This window comes from Clarias gariepinus, chromosome 27 (genome assembly GCF_024256425.1).
Source record: "Clarias gariepinus isolate MV-2021 ecotype Netherlands chromosome 27, CGAR_prim_01v2, whole genome shotgun sequence".
Taxonomy (NCBI): Eukaryota; Metazoa; Chordata; class Actinopteri; order Siluriformes; family Clariidae; genus Clarias; species Clarias gariepinus.
In genome coordinates, this window is record NC_071126.1 from 4,493,495 (window position 1) to 4,512,285 (window position 18,791).

General features: G+C 40.2%; 2 protein-coding genes across 9 annotated transcripts in view; both read left to right on the forward strand.

Moving 5' to 3' along the window:
• The window catches only part of suco (SUN domain containing ossification factor), a 49,255-nt gene extending 44,505 nt beyond the window's left edge, over window positions 1-4,750 (forward strand). For all 8 annotated transcript variants that reach the window (XM_053488800.1, XM_053488801.1, XM_053488802.1 and 5 more), the window contains one exon: window positions 1,574-4,750. In XM_053488800.1, the coding sequence (XP_053344775.1) occupies window positions 1,574-2,077 (504 nt within the window). In that variant the 3' untranslated portion in view covers window positions 2,078-4,750. The remainder of the gene's footprint in view (window positions 1-1,573) is intronic.
• A 4,385-nt stretch (window positions 4,751-9,135) lies between these two features.
• scrn2 (secernin 2) lies at window positions 9,136-17,743 on the forward strand. Its single transcript, XM_053488537.1, has 9 exons — window positions 9,136-9,369; window positions 12,279-12,441; window positions 12,790-12,971; window positions 14,075-14,274; window positions 15,233-15,448; window positions 15,675-15,840; window positions 16,583-16,754; window positions 16,938-17,100; window positions 17,348-17,743. The coding sequence occupies exons 2-8, from the start codon at window positions 12,280-12,282 to the stop codon at window positions 17,088-17,090; spliced, it is 1,251 nt and encodes a 416-aa protein (XP_053344512.1). The 5' UTR covers window positions 9,136-9,369; window position 12,279; the 3' UTR covers window positions 17,091-17,100; window positions 17,348-17,743.
• Window positions 17,744-18,791: the final 1,048 nt, after the last annotated feature.

Sequence of the window (18,791 nt, forward strand, 5' to 3'; positions counted from 1 at the left end):
TCCTCAATTACTGGCATCTTTTAAAAAGACATGTATACATGACTGGCTTTTATACAGTGAGTCACATTTTACCTCAAGCTGTACCAGGATAATTAACTCTAGTCTCAGCCTTGGAGAGATCATAAGACTTGACTATAATAATGCTTAAAACAAGATAATGTCTCCAAATAACCTCCCAAAGAATGCAAAGGTTTCTTATAGGATTCATCTACAAGAACGAAAGCATATTCAAAAAATATTAGTCAGACTTGCATAGAAAAGTATAGGTGTGTATAGACCTTTTGGACGGGACATCACAACGGAAATGGGCGGCCAAAGGGGCATTACTTACCATGTGCCAGTGTTAAAACCCACATTCAAACTGGTCAAATACCAGTCACAGAAGCACTTTGGGAAGAAGACACATCTGATAATGTTATGCTATCTTAAACAACACTTTGTCTTCTTAGTAACTGCTTCCTATGTCGTTTTTACATTTGGACCTGAGATTGTATCCGGAAACACTTTTGCTCTACGCTCGGGTACCGCTGGAAAGGTGGTTTTGAGAATTACATTTTTGGGTCATGCAAGGTTCGAATAAGATATGAAATCCAATCGTGCCTGGCAAATCGCTGTATAGATGCAAAGTCGTCAGTGCCGTTGGTCTCCTCCAAACATTATTACTCACATGCATTTCTCTCGCGTTTCTCTTTTAAATAAGTTCCGAACTTCACCACAATATACTGCATGTGAAAATAATCAGCAGAGCAGAAGCTATCAATTGTTCGTTTATACTTCTTAAGTTATTAGGTAATCATCAGTTAATCGTTAGTTTTATTTTTCTGTTGTATCAACGAAAATACATATTGGTGCTTCTGCCGTCCACTGTTGTCGAACATAAGCTAATCAGCTAACAAACTAATCTATTTAGTCCAAATCCTGTTTTGTTTGATGCAGGTCAGTAAATTAGATTTTTTTTGGACAGGCATTTTGTCAGGTTGTTTTTTAATTGCATGATCAATTTGAAAAAAAGCCAGTTAGGCTCCTGTTATTTGAAGGGGCAGTTCAGAATTTTAGACTTTCTTAAACCAAAATTAGGGCTTGTATACTGTAAGTACAATACAGTAGGTGTAAATTGCCCTACTCTGCACATTGACTGTGAAGTTTGTCACCGGAAACACAAGTACTGTGTAAATAAGTATTTGGAGCCTCATTCCATGCAAAAATGCCTTCCAAAGCTCAGCTGAGATTCTGCAGTCCCACTGAGCTAAATTAAGCTGGTTTATTTCAAAGTTACAGTGCATTTAGCACAAATGTAACTCTTTTCCTTCGTGCTCCTGCAAGAGTCCAGTTGGGTTTTAGCAGCCATTTATTCCACTGTCTCTTCAGTTTGTAAATTCATTTTTATATGGGGTGCCAATAATTTTGAAGTTGATGCGGTGGTTTTCTTTCTGTTTGTATCGTTTAACCTGTAGCACTCTAGTACTTTTCTGTCTTCATTCTTTTCATGAAGGTGCTTTTTCTACTACTTAAAGTTTTATGTACGTTCTGTTGCACGTCATGAAATGTTTTCTTTTTGTCATTATTCTGCTAGAAAAAGCGCTGCAAAGTGAAAGGAGAGAAAGCGTCAATGACGGTTGCTAACTACAGCCCTGAACGTGAGAGTGCGAGTGTGCCTCAATTCTTGCCGAGTACCTGTGATGGCGATGGGTCTACCTGGTCATCCAGAGAGGCTGTGGCCGAGGGGGGCTCTGAAGGCTCATCTTCATCTTCCTCCTTCTCCTCCTCCTCATCTACAGCATCGGATGAGTCCAGCTCCAGCATCCCTCCCGTTAACGGCCACTGTGTGGGTCTTAATAATGGCCAGCTCTCATCGGCCAATAACAAGACGGAGAAGAGGTCTTTTAAACGCCGCCGCTCAAAGGTGGCTGAACAGCAACAACAGCCCCAATCGCACGGGCACTACGGGGCAGGGTTACTGCACGGCCCTATTCCAATGGCAACCTGCGTCATGCCGACGCTTCAGCAGCTGATTAGGGGAAAACAGGAACTCGGAATGGGGACTTTTGGAGTAACGGCGGTGACTGGTCATGTCTGAGAACGCTTTCTTCAGCACCGTATCTCTTACAGCTTTATAGACTGAAAAAGGTGATCTGCCAGTTAGGAGGAAGCAGGCGACCATTGTTGTGTTGTTGTTTTTTTCTCGCTGTTTCTCACTCACTTTCTTTCTCTTTCTTTTCTCACTCTATCTATCAAGCCAGACTTTGCTACATACGTTGAAGCACAGAAAGAAATTCAGTCTCTCATGATTGTAACACGTTCTTGCAAACAATTTAATCCTTTTCTTCTGAAGTTCTTTCTTCTTTAATGTGCCTTTATTTGTTCATTAACAAACTGAAAATAGACCACGCATCAAGGTGAAGACTCCTTAGTTTGTTTTCTTTCGTTTATGGAGAGAAATTATTATTTTGTTTCTAAACGGATTTGGGATACAAAAATACTAACTTTTCAGAAGTATGACTGAGTCTACTTTTTTTCCCCCCTTCTTTTAAGTGGACCAGCAGGACAGGGGACAATGGAAGGCCAGAAGTGGACTCTGTTTAAGGAAGACTAACCTTCTTCCTCCACACTACCCCAGATCTCTTCCTGGTCCCCACTCCTTTCCTTTCACACTCACACTGATTTAATTTTTTTGATTTTCAGTCCTCTCAGTGTTAGCATCACTCAAGTGTTCACACTTTCTCCTCCGTTGTTGGGAAACAGGTTTATTATGATTATTATTATATATAATTTTTTTTTTATATAAAACTTGCACACTCCTTCTTGTAGGCTCTTTCTTCTGTATGGGTGTACAAGTATGTGTATGTGTGGTCATGTCATGTTGTGTAGTGGGACCAGTGTGTGTAACGTGTAGGTGAGGTGTGTGTGGAAAACCCGAACAAGGGACTCTGTAGCACTTTACCATCTATCAGGTCCAGTGAGCAGAACTGAATGAAGAACAGATCCAGATATTTTCCCTTCACTTTATTCTCTTTCTCTCGCAGTTTCTAACTTTGGGAGTTGAAGTGTTCATTTAACAAGTTGAGGCAGGGCCTGAACTTTGCAATCTTACAGTACACACACACGCACGCACACACACCTAGAGACCTTATTAAATTCATTCCGGCATTTTCAGACTCCAATTTGTTTCCTTACAAAATTCTTGTTTTTACAAAAATGAGCTACGTTTATTCCTTATTTTATTCCAAATGATCAGTTACATATACCTGTTACAAGTACAAATAAATCTTATATAAATTATTTTTCCTAATGCCTCCTGCACCGTGGGCACGCTGTCTGCTGGTTTATTTATATATTTATTTATTACAGCGTCAGTCTTTTTGAGAAGTCAAGGTCGTGGTTTAAAAAAGAGGGAAAAAAACGTTTTAGCTTTTACAGTGTCCTTGTCAGGTGTTTTTAATATTTATTGAAAATCAATACAAACACCTGTTTGTGAAACATGCAACGGTACGCCTGTGGCTCCATTTTTCTTTTGCTTTTCTCTTTATTTAATATGAAAAAGCTAAAGTCTTAGCGCGAGCCAAATGCCCTCTAGTAAAACATCATCACGACCACCGCTGCCGTACAGCGACCTGTTAAAATTTCACCATCCGTAATTCTCAAAGTTTTGTAATGTGACAAGCCGGACGTTAGACACTGGTACAAATATGTGCGTCTGGCTTTAAATGCAAGTGAAGGTTGTTATGGGTGTTTGGATCTGTTTTGATGAGTTCTTCAATGTATTGGTTACAGTTTTTTTTTGTGTGTGTGTGTGTGTATGGAAAGCTGCTCTTTTGTTCCTGATATCTAAATCTGCATTTTGTTATATTTGTGAAAAATTTTGCATCTTTCTCATTCCTACTGTACATGAAGCCACCTTGTTAATAGTGTCTTTTTAGTGTGTTTCTAAATTTGTTGTTTTATTTATGTCTATCACTCATCTTTGTGTGTGGGTGTGTATACAGTACATATATTTGTGTGTATGTCCCTTATTTGAATTGCTCACTGGACCACTCAACAGCCCACTCTATTCTAGATTTATATAATTAAAATTGTGCCCAGTGTCTTTAACCCAAAGTCATGCAGGTGTTTTTTTTTTTTTTTTTGGGAGGGGGGGGGACCGTTTGTGACCTCGTCATCAGTGCTCTCTAAGGAATGTGAACTTGATCTGAATGGTAATAAAGGGACAGGAAAAGATGGTGTTTGCAATTCTAACACACTGTCTGAATAATATTTCAAACTTATTCAACCTTCAGAGGGATTTTTTCCCCATTTCTTTCCCTGTTTAATCATGTTCTCTGTTCTGTATTGTTTGAATGTATTTGAAAATGTACTTGTTTGTCATTTGTTCAGAGTCTGTATGGGTGTTTTAAACAGTGTGGAGGAAAAAGAATAATTAAACATTAAATAAAGCCCAGTGATTAGAGCCCTGTTTCTCAGGCGCTCACTCGTTCTGCACTTTGGTGAACTTCTCATGCCTTTATTTTTCTTTTTTTTTTTCTTCCCACACTAGCCCTGTGCTTTCCATGGTGTCCTCTAGTGGCCATTTGATAGGCCAGTAGAAGACTCTAAGTTCTCCAATTAGATAATGTATAAGGACAGGAGGCACAGTATTTATTTATTTTCTTTCTTTCTTTTTTTTTTTTTTGGAAACAGGTGTAATTCTAACTACAGTGATGTAGTGCCAATAGAAACTGTGAATTTCTAAATAAAGACACTTTTTTTTCTTTCATTGTCTGCTTTGTTTTATGTCCAAGAATATGGCCCACTTTAAATTAAACACCAAGGTAGAAATTGTATTGAAATATACTTGAAATATTATTATTTGTCATGCAACATTTATGGCTTGTGTGTGCTTCACATCTTGCCACTGTCTTTGTACAGGATGATTAAGGTTTGTATAAAGTGCGTGTTGAGTGTGAACAGCTGAGCTCCAATGCGTCAGCATGTTTTACTCCATCGATGAAATGGAAGATGTCTACAAGCCGTCCCTTTTGTATCGAAGGTTGGAAATGTGGATTTGTTCAGGATGCCTGAGCCAGTAGTCTGCTCTCAAGTATTAAAAAGGATTCCAAGGACAAAGCCGGACTTTGTTTTGTTGATTTCTTTGTGACTGGTACAGGACAGCAGAGAAGATGGCACTTGGTAACACTGACAGTCTAATGGAAATCTGGAGATCATTCAAAAAAAATTCCAAACATGTCCATATTAAAGAACTTGTAATTCTACCTATGAGCAATTGTGTTGAAATAATGTGTTGTTCCATGGATGCAGTATACACTGATCAGCCATGACAAAAAAAATTTTTAGGCTTTGGGTTCCCTTGTGCCATATGGGTCACACAGGGCCTCTGCTCTGATGTGGATTTCAGAGTTGGGTTTCTGTGGACTGTGGAAAATGACATAACATGGCTGACTGTAACTTCAATAACCAATCAGAAAAGCATCTCCGAATGCACGTCATGATGAAATTGGAGGCAGGCCAGGATAATAGGCTATTCCGAATTGTCTGTCCTGATTTTATTACAATTCTAAACAAACTTTGCAATTAATTTGCTTCTACCACACAGGATGCTGTGTGGCCTGTGTAGGCAAATAGTTTGAGTGCACCACAGGTAAGATGATAGACTTTAAATACAACAGCGGTCACTCTCACATCGTCTATACCACTTTATCCTGTATTCAGGGTAACGTGAGGCCTGGAGCCTATCCCAGGCGACTTAGGCGGGGTACATCCTGGACAGGGTGCCAAGCCATCGCAGGGTGCACACTCACATTGGGAACGCCAATTAGCCTAATCCGCAGGTCTTTGGACTGTGGGAGGAAACCCACTAAGCATGGGAGAACATGCAAACTCCATGCACGCAGAGACGGGAATCGAACCCGGTTTCTGGAAGTGCAAGGCGACAGTGATAACCACTAAGCCAAATAGTAACAGGTTAAAGTATGACGGATCACAATTCAATTTTATTTGTATAGCGCTTTTAACAATTGTCATTGTCGCAAAAGAGCTTTACACAATCAAAATAATTATTTGGATTTTTATTATTATTTTTATTATTTGGATAAGTCTGTATGCAATGTAAGTGTGCATGAAGCAAAATGGTCAGTTTGTCCCTGGTAAGCAAGCCACGGGCGACAGTGGCAAGGAAAAACTTCCTGAGATGGTAAAAGGAAGAAACCTTGTGAGGAACCAGACTCAATAGGGAACCCATCCTCATCTGGGTGAAACAGAAAGCAGGAAATGATCTGCATTTATACTGTGTTTTAGTTGGTAGCCAGTTCAGCATAACAGTTGATGTTAATGTGGAGTCCAGGTAGTTATGGAGACAATTGCAGTCTTAAACTATCGAGCAAATGCAGCCAAGTCAAGTCCTCAGAGAAACAGCTGTCAACACCAGTCGAGGCCAGAACCGTCTTTATGGTAAAGTGAAATCATCTCCAGACACCAGACGCATTCCAAAGAGTTCCAGCCAGAAGCGGGGCACCAGGATGGGTCAGACAGGTTCGGAGGGCAGAAGGAGTCTGGATCACTGGCAGCTCAGGAACGACATGTGTAGCTCGACAGAGAGAGGGCAGAAGAGGAGAGATAACAGTTAGATACGGTCGCAGTCACATAATGTATAATGTGAATGTATATTTACTGTAGAGTGCAAGCAGAGACTCCGGCAGGACTAACTATAACAGCATAACTGTTAGGAGGAGCCAGAAGGAAACACAGACATGAGGGCTCCCTGATGTAAAGCAACCAATCACCTCACCGTCAGCAAACCTGAGTAATCAATGAGAGTGAGGAAGACAGCATCCAAACATACCAGTTCACCATAATACTCTACATCCATGAGTCCCCCAGATCTGCTCTTTTACCTAAGGCTAATCTATTTATAAAAATGCTTGATTAAATAAATAGGTTTTTAGCCTGGACTTAAACACTGAGACTGTGTTCAGAACACTATTTGGAAGACTATTTCATAACTTTGGGACTTTGTAAGAAAAAGCAAGTAGGCGTGGTGGATCGTAAGATACTAGCAGTTTACTCAGATACTGCGGCGCGGGACCATTTAATGGTTTATATGTCAAGAGTAGTATTTTAAAATCAATGCGAAATTTCACAGGGAGCCAATGAAGTGAAGATAAGATAGGTGTGATGTGCTCGTATCTTCTGGTTCTAGTGAGGACTCTCGCTGCTGCATTCTCGACTAACTGAAGCTTGTTTATGCATCTAGTTGAACAACCAGACAGTAAAGCATTACAGTAGTCCAATCTAGAGGTCATTGAAAGCATGAACTAGTTTTTCTGCATTGTTTAGCGACAATATATTTCTTATCTTGGCAATATTTCTGGGGTGAAAGAATGTTATCCTGGTAATATTATCTACATGAGTTTCAAATGAAAGGCTGGAATCTATAATCACACCGAGGTCTTTTACTGTTGCACTCGATGAAACAGAAAGGTCATCTGAAGTTACAGTGTGATCTAAAATCTTACTACTAGCTGTATGCGGTTCAATGACTAAACTTCTGTCTTATCAGGATTAAGCAGAAGGAAGTTAATTAGCATCCAATCTCTTATGTCCTGCACACATTGCTCAACTTTAGAAAGCTGGTCTTTCTCATTTGGTTTTGCTGAGACATATACTGTAACTGTGTGTTGTCAGCATAACAATAAAAACTAATACCATGTTTTACAGATTATGTTGCCAAGAGGAAGCATGTAAAGGGAAAAAAGCAGTGGACCTAAAACTGAACCTTGTGGAACACCAAACTCCACTAGAGAACATGCAGAATAATCACTATTTTAAGTCTACATACTGATAACGATTGGTCAAATAGGATCTGAGCCAGGAGAATAGCCTTAATTCCTACTACATTTTCTAATCTGTGAAGAAGACTCCCATGATCAATGGTGTCAAACGCTGCACTGAGGTCGAGTAACACAAGCATAGTGACGCAACCCTGATCATAGGCCAATAGGAGGTAATTTACTACTTTAACGAGTGCTGTCTCTGTGCTGTGATGAGGCCTAAATCCTGACTGATACAGTTCATGTATGACATTTCTATGTAGATATGAGCACAGCTGCTCCGCTACTATCTTTTCCAGAATCTTAGAAATAAAGGGGAGGTTTGATATTGGCCTGTAATTGGACAGCTGACAGGGGTCGAGGTCAGGTTTCTTAATAATCGGTTTAATAGCTGCTAATTTAAAAGATTTTGGAACATACCCAATGCTGAGTGAAGAATTAATTGCTGATTAATTATTCTCAACAGAGGTTCTGTTATTGCTGGTACTATCTGTTTAAGAAAATGTGTCGGTGTAGAATCTAATATACAGGTTGATGAAATTGCAGAAGAGATGAGTGAAATTAGTTCATTCTCTTCGAAGGGGAGTAAAGTATTCTAGGTTCCGATCTGACATAGTTAGTTTAACATCTGCATCGATTGCATTGTTCGGTTTCGAAGCCTCGATTTTATGCCTGGTTTATGCACAAAGGGTCACTTTAGCTTCGTTCAAACTGGAGGCAAATAAATTTTTCCACAAATCAGATTTTTAGGACCGGCTGTCTACTCTGAGGCCAAAACAAACACATTGTCGACCTATCTGCATTACTGTGGTATAGACAGCGAAGGCGCGGGTACACTGTAGGACATGTGATGTCACATAGGACATGAATGTTATTGCTGGTAACTTAAAACATCAAACAGATAATACGAAGACATCTTACTTCATTTTCAAGCAAAAAATAAATAAAAATAAACGATGGACAAGACAAAAACACAGCGATTCCGACAAACTCCAAGCATTGATTATAGAAGAGTGGGCTGCCATCAGTCAGGATGTGGCCCAGATGTTGATCGGACAGCATGACAGGGAGAATCTTGAAAAAGAAGGGTGGAAATACTGCAAATACTGACTCTTTGCATAAAGTCGTTCAAATGTAATTGCCAATAAAAGCCTTGGACACTTATGACGAATTTCACTGTGCAGTAATGTACAGTAGGCGATATGTGACGAATAACGGCTGAACTTAATGTTATACTGTAAATGTGCTGCTCGCTATACTAAATCTGTCCACTAGACGGCAGCATAACGGGTTCTTAAATGACGCGTCATGAAATGAAGCTTTTGGTGAAACTATTGGCTGGGAGTCTCAACGGTCCGGGGCTTCATTTCAGTCTCACGAACACACTGATTATTATTTCATTATTCCAGCACAACACTCATTTCCTCAGACTACAGTCTTTAACCAGCTCGTCATTGAAGCGGCTTTTATTTTGACACGGCAGGTTGGACTGAGCGCTGCTTCTCTGTGCTTTAATCCCGGATCAGGAGAGTTTATTTGGAAGAAGGAGGTAAGCTGTTTATCGTTTATTTAAAGTGTAATGTTAGGGAAATGAACCGAAAAGAGCGCGCGCAGGTGCTGTAGGAGTGCTGTGTGTGTGTGTGTGTGTGTGTGTTTGGCAGGAGGAGGAGGAGGAGGATGCAGCTGCATGACAGGGCCATTTAATAACACCTCAAAAACACACTGGTCTGAGTGCTGGCTCAGAGAGCTGTGTGTGTGTAAGTGTGTGTGAGTGTGTGTGGTTATAAAGGAGAGTAGAATGGGAGATAACCCTGGTGTCTAATCTGTCACATCCCTGTGTGTCAGACAGAAATAATCCCATTTCCTCCATGAACACCTGCATGCTTTTCCCTATGCATGCTGAAACAAGGTAGAAAACAGCACATGAAGAGGTTTGTTATATAAGAAACCCTCTGTTTGTTTGCTTTTTTCATTTATAACTAAAACAATCAGAGTGAGAGAATAAAGGAATGATTCTGAAAGTCCAAAGTCTGGAAGTCCAAAGTCTCTAAGCCTTACCCAGTAAGTGATGTTTGTGCAATCTTAGAGATTTATCCCAATCCGTCTAATGATTTTCTCGGTGCTAAATAGTGATCCAGACCATCTAGCCAATGGTTTTTGTACAGTTTTACTGTACATTAAGCATCACACTCATTTTAAACTGCTTCTTAGATTATACTGTGTATATATATATATACAGTATATATTCATAATATGTACAGTCGTAGATAAAAGCTTTAAAAATGACGCAAATATTAATTTTTTTTGTCCGAATAATTACAAGCATTTCATAAGTGTCAAAGGCTTTTAATACGAATGACATTAAGTTTATGCAAAGAGTCAGTATTTCCATTGTTGACCCTCCTTTTTCAAGACCTCTGCAATTCTCCCTGTCATGCTGCCTAATCAACATCTGGGCCACATCCTGACTGATGGCAGCCCATTCTTCTATAATCAATGCTTTTTTTTTTTTTTTTTTTTCTCGATGAGATTAGGTCTGGCGTGTTTCCTGGCCATGGACCCAATATTCATTGTTGTTTAAGATGAGATAATTATGATGATATGATGTAACCAGATGTGTTATCCATTTGAAAGTATTTCTTTAACTGGTTTTGAATGCAAAGTGCTTCATTATGCTGGAAAAGGCATTGTTCTTCACCAAAATTGTTCTTCAATGGTTGGGACTAGTTGCTCTTGGAGAATGTTTTTGTAGCATTAATTACTGTTATTCCTGGCTGTGTTCTTAGACAAAATTGAGAATAATCCCACTCTCTTTGCTGAGAAGCAAGGGACAATTGTCAATAAAAGCCTTTGACACTTAAAGAATTCTTGTAATTATACTTCAGTATACCATAGTAACATCTGACAAAAATGTGTTACTCACTCACTCACTTATCATCTAGAACGCTTTATTCTGTATATCCTGGAGACTTGAGGCTGGATACACTCTGGATCCATCGCAGGGCGCACACACACACACTCTCATGCTTATTCACTCACTATGGGCAATTTGAGAATTAACTTAATCTCCATGTTGGACTGAAGAAGGAAACGTTGCACATAGAGGAAACCCATTAAGCACAGGGAGAACATGCAAACTTCATGCACACAAACCTGAGGTGGGACTTGAACCCTCGCCCCTTAAGGTGTGAGGTAACAATACTAACCACTAAGCCACCATGCTGCCATAATATGTATTATTAATTGAATAATTATTCTGCAGCCGCTTTTTGCTAGATTTCGGAGCGTGGTTCGGGGGATTTCTGATCATTCAGCCCCAAGAGCATTTGTGAGGTCATATGAGGAAGCCTGGGAAGCAGCAAATCTTCCCCAAGATGTTCATTAGGGTTGAGGTCAGGGCAGTGACAGTCCTTCCACTCCATCTTTGGCTAAGTGTGTCTTTATTGAGCTCGCTTTTTGCACAGTCATCGTGGAACAGGGTTGAGACCCTGACTTGAAGTGAAGGGAAATGTTAGGGTTTTTAGACGTAATCTCTATCTCTTCCTTGTTTGTATCCAGACAAACAGCTATACACTTTCCACTGTTTGTTCTCCACAATTTTATGCTCTAACATATGTACACGTCTCTTTGTACGAGTCTACAAACTTTTGGCTGTATAGTGTATTATAAAGGCTAGTAGAATACTACGTGAATTAGTAAATCATTTATGCTAGAGTACAAGTGTGAACTCTAAATTGTGGGAATTGGTTAGTAGTTGGTGTTTATTAAAAACCACCCACTTCTATTCCTAGTAAGTTCTACTGAACCGATACTGGCTTCTCCCCATTTACGCTCGAGCCATCATGGACGTGTGCAGATGGCCCCATCCCCTGGGCGCGTTATGCCACTCCAGACGGAAAAAGATGCGTTAGTCTGGTGTCACATGGCTCGGAGGAAACACTTTGTCCTCCCTGATTGGTAGTTGTAGCTTTGATAGGGGAGTGGCCTAATGAGGGATGGGGATTGGCAAAAAAAACATATTAGCATTTTGTATAATACGTGCCATTTAAACAATCAACAACACAAGCAACGCATCATTTGAACGCTTATACTTTATGTGGGTTATAATACTTGAAAACCTGTAAGGAATATCAATACTTTAGACAAATCAGTGCTATCAAATCGAATTGAGTCGAAGGCTCAGTCGCTCTGTGATTTTACAGCTCTACTAATATCCTAAAAGAGCTTAACAGCAGTTTCTGGTCAACTAACTAGAATCATTACCATCCGTAGTCTTTTTGTTTACTTATTAAATCCAGGATTGCCTGATTTAATACCACAGACCTCAGTTATGTGATGCCTGAACAGGGTTTAAATTGTGCCAGGTTGTGGTGGGTGTGACTTAATAAACTTCATTGTGTAGTAGATGTAATTTCCATGGATTTAGATGTTTCTGTTTACTCTGTCGATTTGTTTCAGGATGGCCGAACCACCCCAGTCATGTGACTGTTTTGTGTCTTTGCCACCCGGTTCTAAATACGACCATGTGATCTTTGGTAAGAATTCAGATCGACCGAGGGACGAGGTGCAGGAAGTCGTTTACTTCCCCGCTGCCTCCCATGGCCCCGGGGCCACAGTGGAGGTAACCAAATCCCTTTTCCTCTTCGCATGCCAATGATAACACCTGTTCATTATTGAAAGATGAAGGATTAAGGTTAACACACGCTTCCTAGACACTCCTTTTCTTCTTTCTTACTGTTACTCATACAGTGAAATAAAATAGCTGAACAGACTGTAGGGACATCACTAAGCACTATGGGGAACTATTTACTATATATTGGTACTGCCGGGAAATTGCAATATATTGTACATTAACTCAGGGTTAAATATTTATTTGCACAGTGTTATGCTACACACAGTATGTGCAATGTGAGGACAAAACAGAGATTCTCTACGTACTAAAATATATGTCATTACATTTTCCCTCCAGTGCACGTACATCTCAATCCCGCAAGCGGAGCACACATATGCGGTGGTGCTGAGCAGACCTGCCTGGCTGTGGGGTGCTGAGATGGGAGCCAACGAGCATGGTGTGTGTGTAGGAAACGAAGCCGTGTGGACTCGTGAACCTGTAAGTCCAGAGGAAGCGCTGCTTGGCATGGACCTGGTTCGGTGAGTCTTGCCATGTTTTGTGTGTCATCCTAATGGGAAATGCATTTATAAAATAGTTAGTTCTGACCGAGTTATCTGATTGGACGAGAGGCATTTCCCGAGTGCTGATATAGAGCATAACAGAGCAGCAGGGGAGAGCAGCTTCCTCACAGTCAAAACCAGTTACAGAAATACTTTCAAAAGGAAAACTGGTTACATCGTAATATGATAATTATTTTATCTTAAACAACAATTTTGTCTATCTTAGAAATCGTTCCTTCTGAACCGTCCCTGTTGTTATGGCTAACGCGAGCTACAAGGCTAAGTTCCAAATCCCTCTCTAATCCAGATCAAGGTCAGTTAATATTGAAACATAAAAATCGAAGGACCTACAGTAAAGGCTGTTATTCTCGGTATTGTTGTTTGGTGCCGGGGTGGTTCGAGTTTTTCAGAAACTGCTGATCTCCTGGGATTTTTATGCACCGTCTCTAGCAGAGGTATTCAAACTGTAAAAATAAATAAATTAACCAGACTTTTCAGACCTGCTGACACATTTTGCGTAGGAGTATTGTGCTTTAACTATGGAATTCAACAATATGCCGAAAGAGCAGTCTTCTATTATTTTCCCTTATGAAAAACAGGCTGCAGAGTCATTCAGTATGATTGACAGTTGCACGGTTATTTTAAGCTCTCAGCTTGAAAGTTGCACTTTTGCATCATCTATGCCTTTTGTCATGGTACAACATACTGTACAGTAAAGATATTTTTCCTTGAAAGTGAAACAGCCTGTAAATAAGTATTTTAAGTCAAAAGGGGAAAACAAGTTTTTGAATTGGGAAAAAACAAACATTTCAGATGGTCCACAATGAAATTAACTTTTTTTCCTAAATTATAATTGAAGAATGATTTAAAAATCCTGTTTGTTTATTTATAGTCTCAGGAAAGATGTTAAACAATTAGTGATTTCCTTTATTGTATTGTTTCCCCCCCTGTTTATAATATACAATAATATCCAAGTTTTTTATTCTAGATGGGGATTGAGGAAGGTTGTGGCAACCTAAATACCCACCTAAATAACCGGGAACAGTTTATAACGTTTGCATACTGTGTGTGTGTGTGTTCAGTTTGGCTCTGGAGCGCGGTGACAGTGCGTGGGCCGCTCTGCGTGTCATCACGGAGCTGCTGGAGCTGCACCGTCAGGGTGGAGCGTGCAGAGAGGATCCTGAACACTTCAGCTACCAGAATACCTTCCTACTGGCCGACCGCCAAGAAGCCTGGGTCCTGGAGACTGCTGGGAAACTCTGGGCTGCTCAGAAAATCACAGGTCTAAGATCAAGCACTGTTTTATTAGACCTGAACTATTATATTTCTCTGTTAAGTGACTCTCAGTCAGAGAGATTGAATCGGGAAGTACCTGTACCTAGAAGACGAAATACTCTGAACGTGAAAAGCATCAATTCTCGAAACATTTGTTACGTTTAGTAACAGTGAAGGAAACGGCTTGTATTTTGTTCTCTGGGATTTTTTTTTTTTGTCACAGAGGGCGTTCTATAGCTCAGAGTTATTGATGCTCAGCACCACCAGTATCCTCTCATTCAGTGAAGAACACAAAAGCTATTTAAGTGCTAATCGCTCGTCCTTATTGAGACACTTTAGCCTGCTAAACATGAGCCGGTTACAAATTACAAACCAGGTGGCTCATTCATCAGCCACACATGAGAAGAGTCTCCCTGCAAGGAATGTGATTTATAGTTAAGTTATTTTTATGTGTGAAGATGTGTGTAAATTTTTAACTATTTGTGTCTATGTGTATGCAGAAAGTGCTGGTGGTGAAGAAACATGATTGCACTTAATAATGTCAGTGTAATTAATATTAATCGCTAAATATGTGAAGCTCACAACAAAATGCAGACAAAATATCTTTAAAATAGTCTAATTGGTCTAATATGTCCTATTATATAATTAAAATGTAGCAGATATACGAGTTTATTTTAAATTATATGAATATTATATTATTATAATATAGATCATATTTTTTTCCTGAAGTGTGTTTACATTTTTTTGGCTCATATATATAATTTAACTTAATTAGTCAGGATCAAACGTTGCATAGAAAAAGGACATTTAATTTGTATAGAATTTAATTTCACTTATTTTGTCATTGATTATCATCGTCATCATAAAAGTCAATAGATATCAGACAAACATCTGGATCGCGGTAGAGTAACACAGCTGTACTCTCTTGTGTAAAAACAGATATTCTTTCATTTTTGCTCTGCCAGAGGGGGTAAAGAACATCTCTAACCAGCTGACGATAGGCACTGAGATCTCTGCTGAGCACCCGGAGCTGCGCAGTAGTGCTCAATCTCAGGGCTGGTGGAACGGAGAGGATGAGTTTAGCTTCACGGCGGCTTTTAGCCCAGACAACCCTCCCGCTAGAATGGAACTGGCCAAGCAGCGTTATAAAGGAGGCACTGCGCTGCTTCAAGGACATGATGGTTCGTGTACACAAAACCTATTACTGTACATAACGCTAAAATAACATCCTGGTGTCATTCCAGCTTAAAGTCAAACAGACTTCCTATATAATTTGTATTGTAATATATTACATCAATACAAAGATCTAAAAAGTTGCATTAAATTAAGTGACATCTCTCTCTTTCTCTCTCTTTTTCTTTCTATCTTTCTGTGTGTGTGTGTGTGTGTGTGTGTGTGTGTCTGTAGGCTCTGTAACAGCTGAGGTGATGATGAGCATCCTGAGGGACAAGCCCAGCGGGATCTGCATGGATTCGGCAGGTTTCCGCACCACAGGCAGCATGGTCTCCATCCTCCCACGAGATCCCGGCATGCCTTGCGTTCACTTCTTCACTGCCACTCCGGATCCCTCCAGGTTCCTTTCCCACACCATACTTTGCCTGTCATACTTTCTAACAATAGCATTTGTCTTGCAGTGCGCACTTTTAATAGCGACATTACTCATATACATATAGTAATTATATACATACATCATAACCAGTGTTGGGGGACATTACTTTTTAAAGTAACTAATCACATTACAAAATTACAGTCTTTAAAAAGTAATCAGTTACATTACAGCGTTACTTTCTGACAAAAGTAACTAGTTAGAGTACTTTTTCATTGCAGAAAATGAAAACTCCTTTGTGATTCCTCTACCATTATCACTCAGGCCCATAATCTGTTAATACTACTAATACCCCTATCTCACGCGGTGGCCGTAAGTACGGTTCATCATAATTCATCGCTAAATCAGCTGAGTAACAGCTGAGGTGCGCCGTGATTAGGTTTCCATCGCATAGTCAAACCACATAGATGAGATAGGGGTATAACGGCAGGAATAACAGAGGGGCTTGTAAGGACGACTTTCACACACACTAACGGATTGTAAATGACTGCTGTCTGGCTCACGGATTACATTAATTGTCTAAATAACGGATTACATTTTTAAAGAAGTACCTAAATAACTGAGCACTTAAATGGCGTACCTAACGCGTTAGATTACTCATTACATCAAAAAGTAATCCAAATACTCTTGTAACGCGCTACACCCAACACTGTGGATGTCGATTTATCCCTTTGAATGCTGTTTCACTGCTGCATTTATAACTCTACAGGTCTGTCTTCAAGCCATTCATCTTCACGGAGAGTGTCCGCCCTGTTACTATGGTGATGTCTCCCCAATATGGCTCAGAAGATCCTGTGAAGACTCAGCCTCGATTCCAGCATCAGGTGGACAGGAAGCATGAGCTTTACCGAGCTCACCAGGCTGCCATGGAGGGGAATCCGGTGAGAAGTCATTGTCATCATCGCGTCACCCGTTTCTGATTCCTCAGAGATGTGGTTTATGAGAGTGTGATGAAGCAGAGAATTATGCCGTGTATAGATGGTATTTGCTTGCTTTTGATTTTGCTTTTGTCATTAAGTGTGTGTGTGTGTGTGTGTGTGTGTGTGCGCATTGGTGATATTTAGGATGCCCGAGGATCTCTACAGGAGACTATGTGCTATTTAGAGTCACAGTGTCTGCAGGAGATTGAAGCCATGCTTAGGGGCGAGGTGGAGGGCCAGGAGCTCGGCGATTTGTTCTTCGACTGCGTGGACACAGAGATCAAGTTCTACCAGTGAGACCAAGCAGGTGAAAATATAGAGCATATTACAAACTGACCATCAACATTTTGCAAAACTTGACCTGTTTGGATGGATGAGAGTATAAGCAGGAATCTCTGCTTTCACTCAAGTACAGGATTTGTGCACTTTGCCCACCTCTGGCCATGACCGCTCAGAGCTATTTCACAACCAAGACCTAAGTATGAATTGCGATAGGTTTGCAATGAATAAACAGCTTCCACTCTGAACCTGCTACTGTTTCTGTTCTTCTGCAGTTGTCTTGTGATTGTCGCTAGTGCTTGCTGATCTGCTCCTGAGTGGGACGGGACGAACCGGGCCTGGCCTGTCTGCTCCGATCCACCTCTCTTAGCCTCCCCTGATGCAACGCAACACATCGTGATGTCCATTAACTTGCCTCACTAAGTGTAACTGTACAAAACAGGTACTAGATGTTCATGCGCCATAATCATGTGTAAATGTCGCGACAGGCGGTCATATGCGCACCACATTAATGAGTAAGCGATAGATTACTAAAGTGCGTGTGTGTAGATAATAGAGGATGTAAGAAAATTGTAGCAGAGACATACTCTGGTCATTCCTGTGTACGTTCATGAGGATTCGGTTACCTGGCCGGTCCTCAGAGCAGAATGTGAATAAAGGTGACTACTTTACACTGTATTGTATCGCGTCTGGATTCCTGCTGCTTTGCTTATTTAGCAGCATAGTGGCTATCAGCAATCACTAACACTTTCCTTTGAGCTCAGTTCCTGCAGGATTCAGTTCTGAGTTTGTGATCACTGCAGTATGTATTCATGGAAATGTATATAATATTTCAGACATATACAGTACTATATGCACTAGTGCAGACTGAGTCAGGGTAAATCACAACACTGGGGATTCCCATCAGCTACATAGCAAGCTGCTTAATATCATAAGAGAGCCCTAGTCAAATGCAACATGATATAACATACTTTACTTGTAAGAAATAAACCACAGCAACTCTAGCAAGTGTAATGGTTGAAGGTGTTTTATCTCTAAGAAACAATACTAATACCAAAAACAATATAAAAAAAACACACAATAATAATGACACATTATCCTTTTTATTTGTGGGCAGTTACGGTTGTTGCGGTTGGGGAACGCTTCTATTTTCTGTTATTCCTTGTGCTTTGGGAGGTGTAAACATTTGTTTGTTACCATGTTTTCTTTCCAAAAAAAAAAAAAAAAAGACTGGGTTGGATAGCTCCACATCAGACTGTTACAGGAAAAAAAGCAGACCCAAGAGACTTCCAAAGCATACTATATAATAAATTACTGATTATAAACAACAATAATAACATAATAGCATCAACACCAGCATCAGGAACACCACCATTACCAGCAAACAACTGTAACCGTGGCAACTTTTATAACAACAATAACAACGATAGTAATAACAACAGAACAAAAGCAGTAATGAAAGGTAAAACAATTGTAAGAGCAACAACGGTATATATACTGTAATGTATGTGTGTGTTTTCTCTTTCTCACTCATCATCTATACCACTTTATCCTGTATACGGGGTTGCGGGAGTGGTGTTGGTTGGGAGTCGCTGGAGTCTATCCCAAGAAACTTAGGGCATGAGGGGGAAGTACATACACACACTCACGCACTCATTCACACACCATGGGCAATTTGGGAACACCAGTTAGCTCAATTCACATGTCTTTGGACAGTGG

Coding starts and splice junctions, on each gene's coding strand:
- scrn2 (XM_053488537.1), top strand. CDS start 12,280: ATGGCCGAACCACCCCAGTCATGTGACTGTTTTGTGTCTTTGCCACCC. Junction 12,442..12,789: donor GCCCCGGGGCCACAGTGGAG/GTAACCAAATCC, acceptor TTTTCCCTCCAG/TGCACGTACATCTCAATCCC. Junction 14,275..15,232: donor GGCTGCTCAGAAAATCACAG/GTCTAAGATCAA, acceptor TTGCTCTGCCAG/AGGGGGTAAAGAACATCTCT.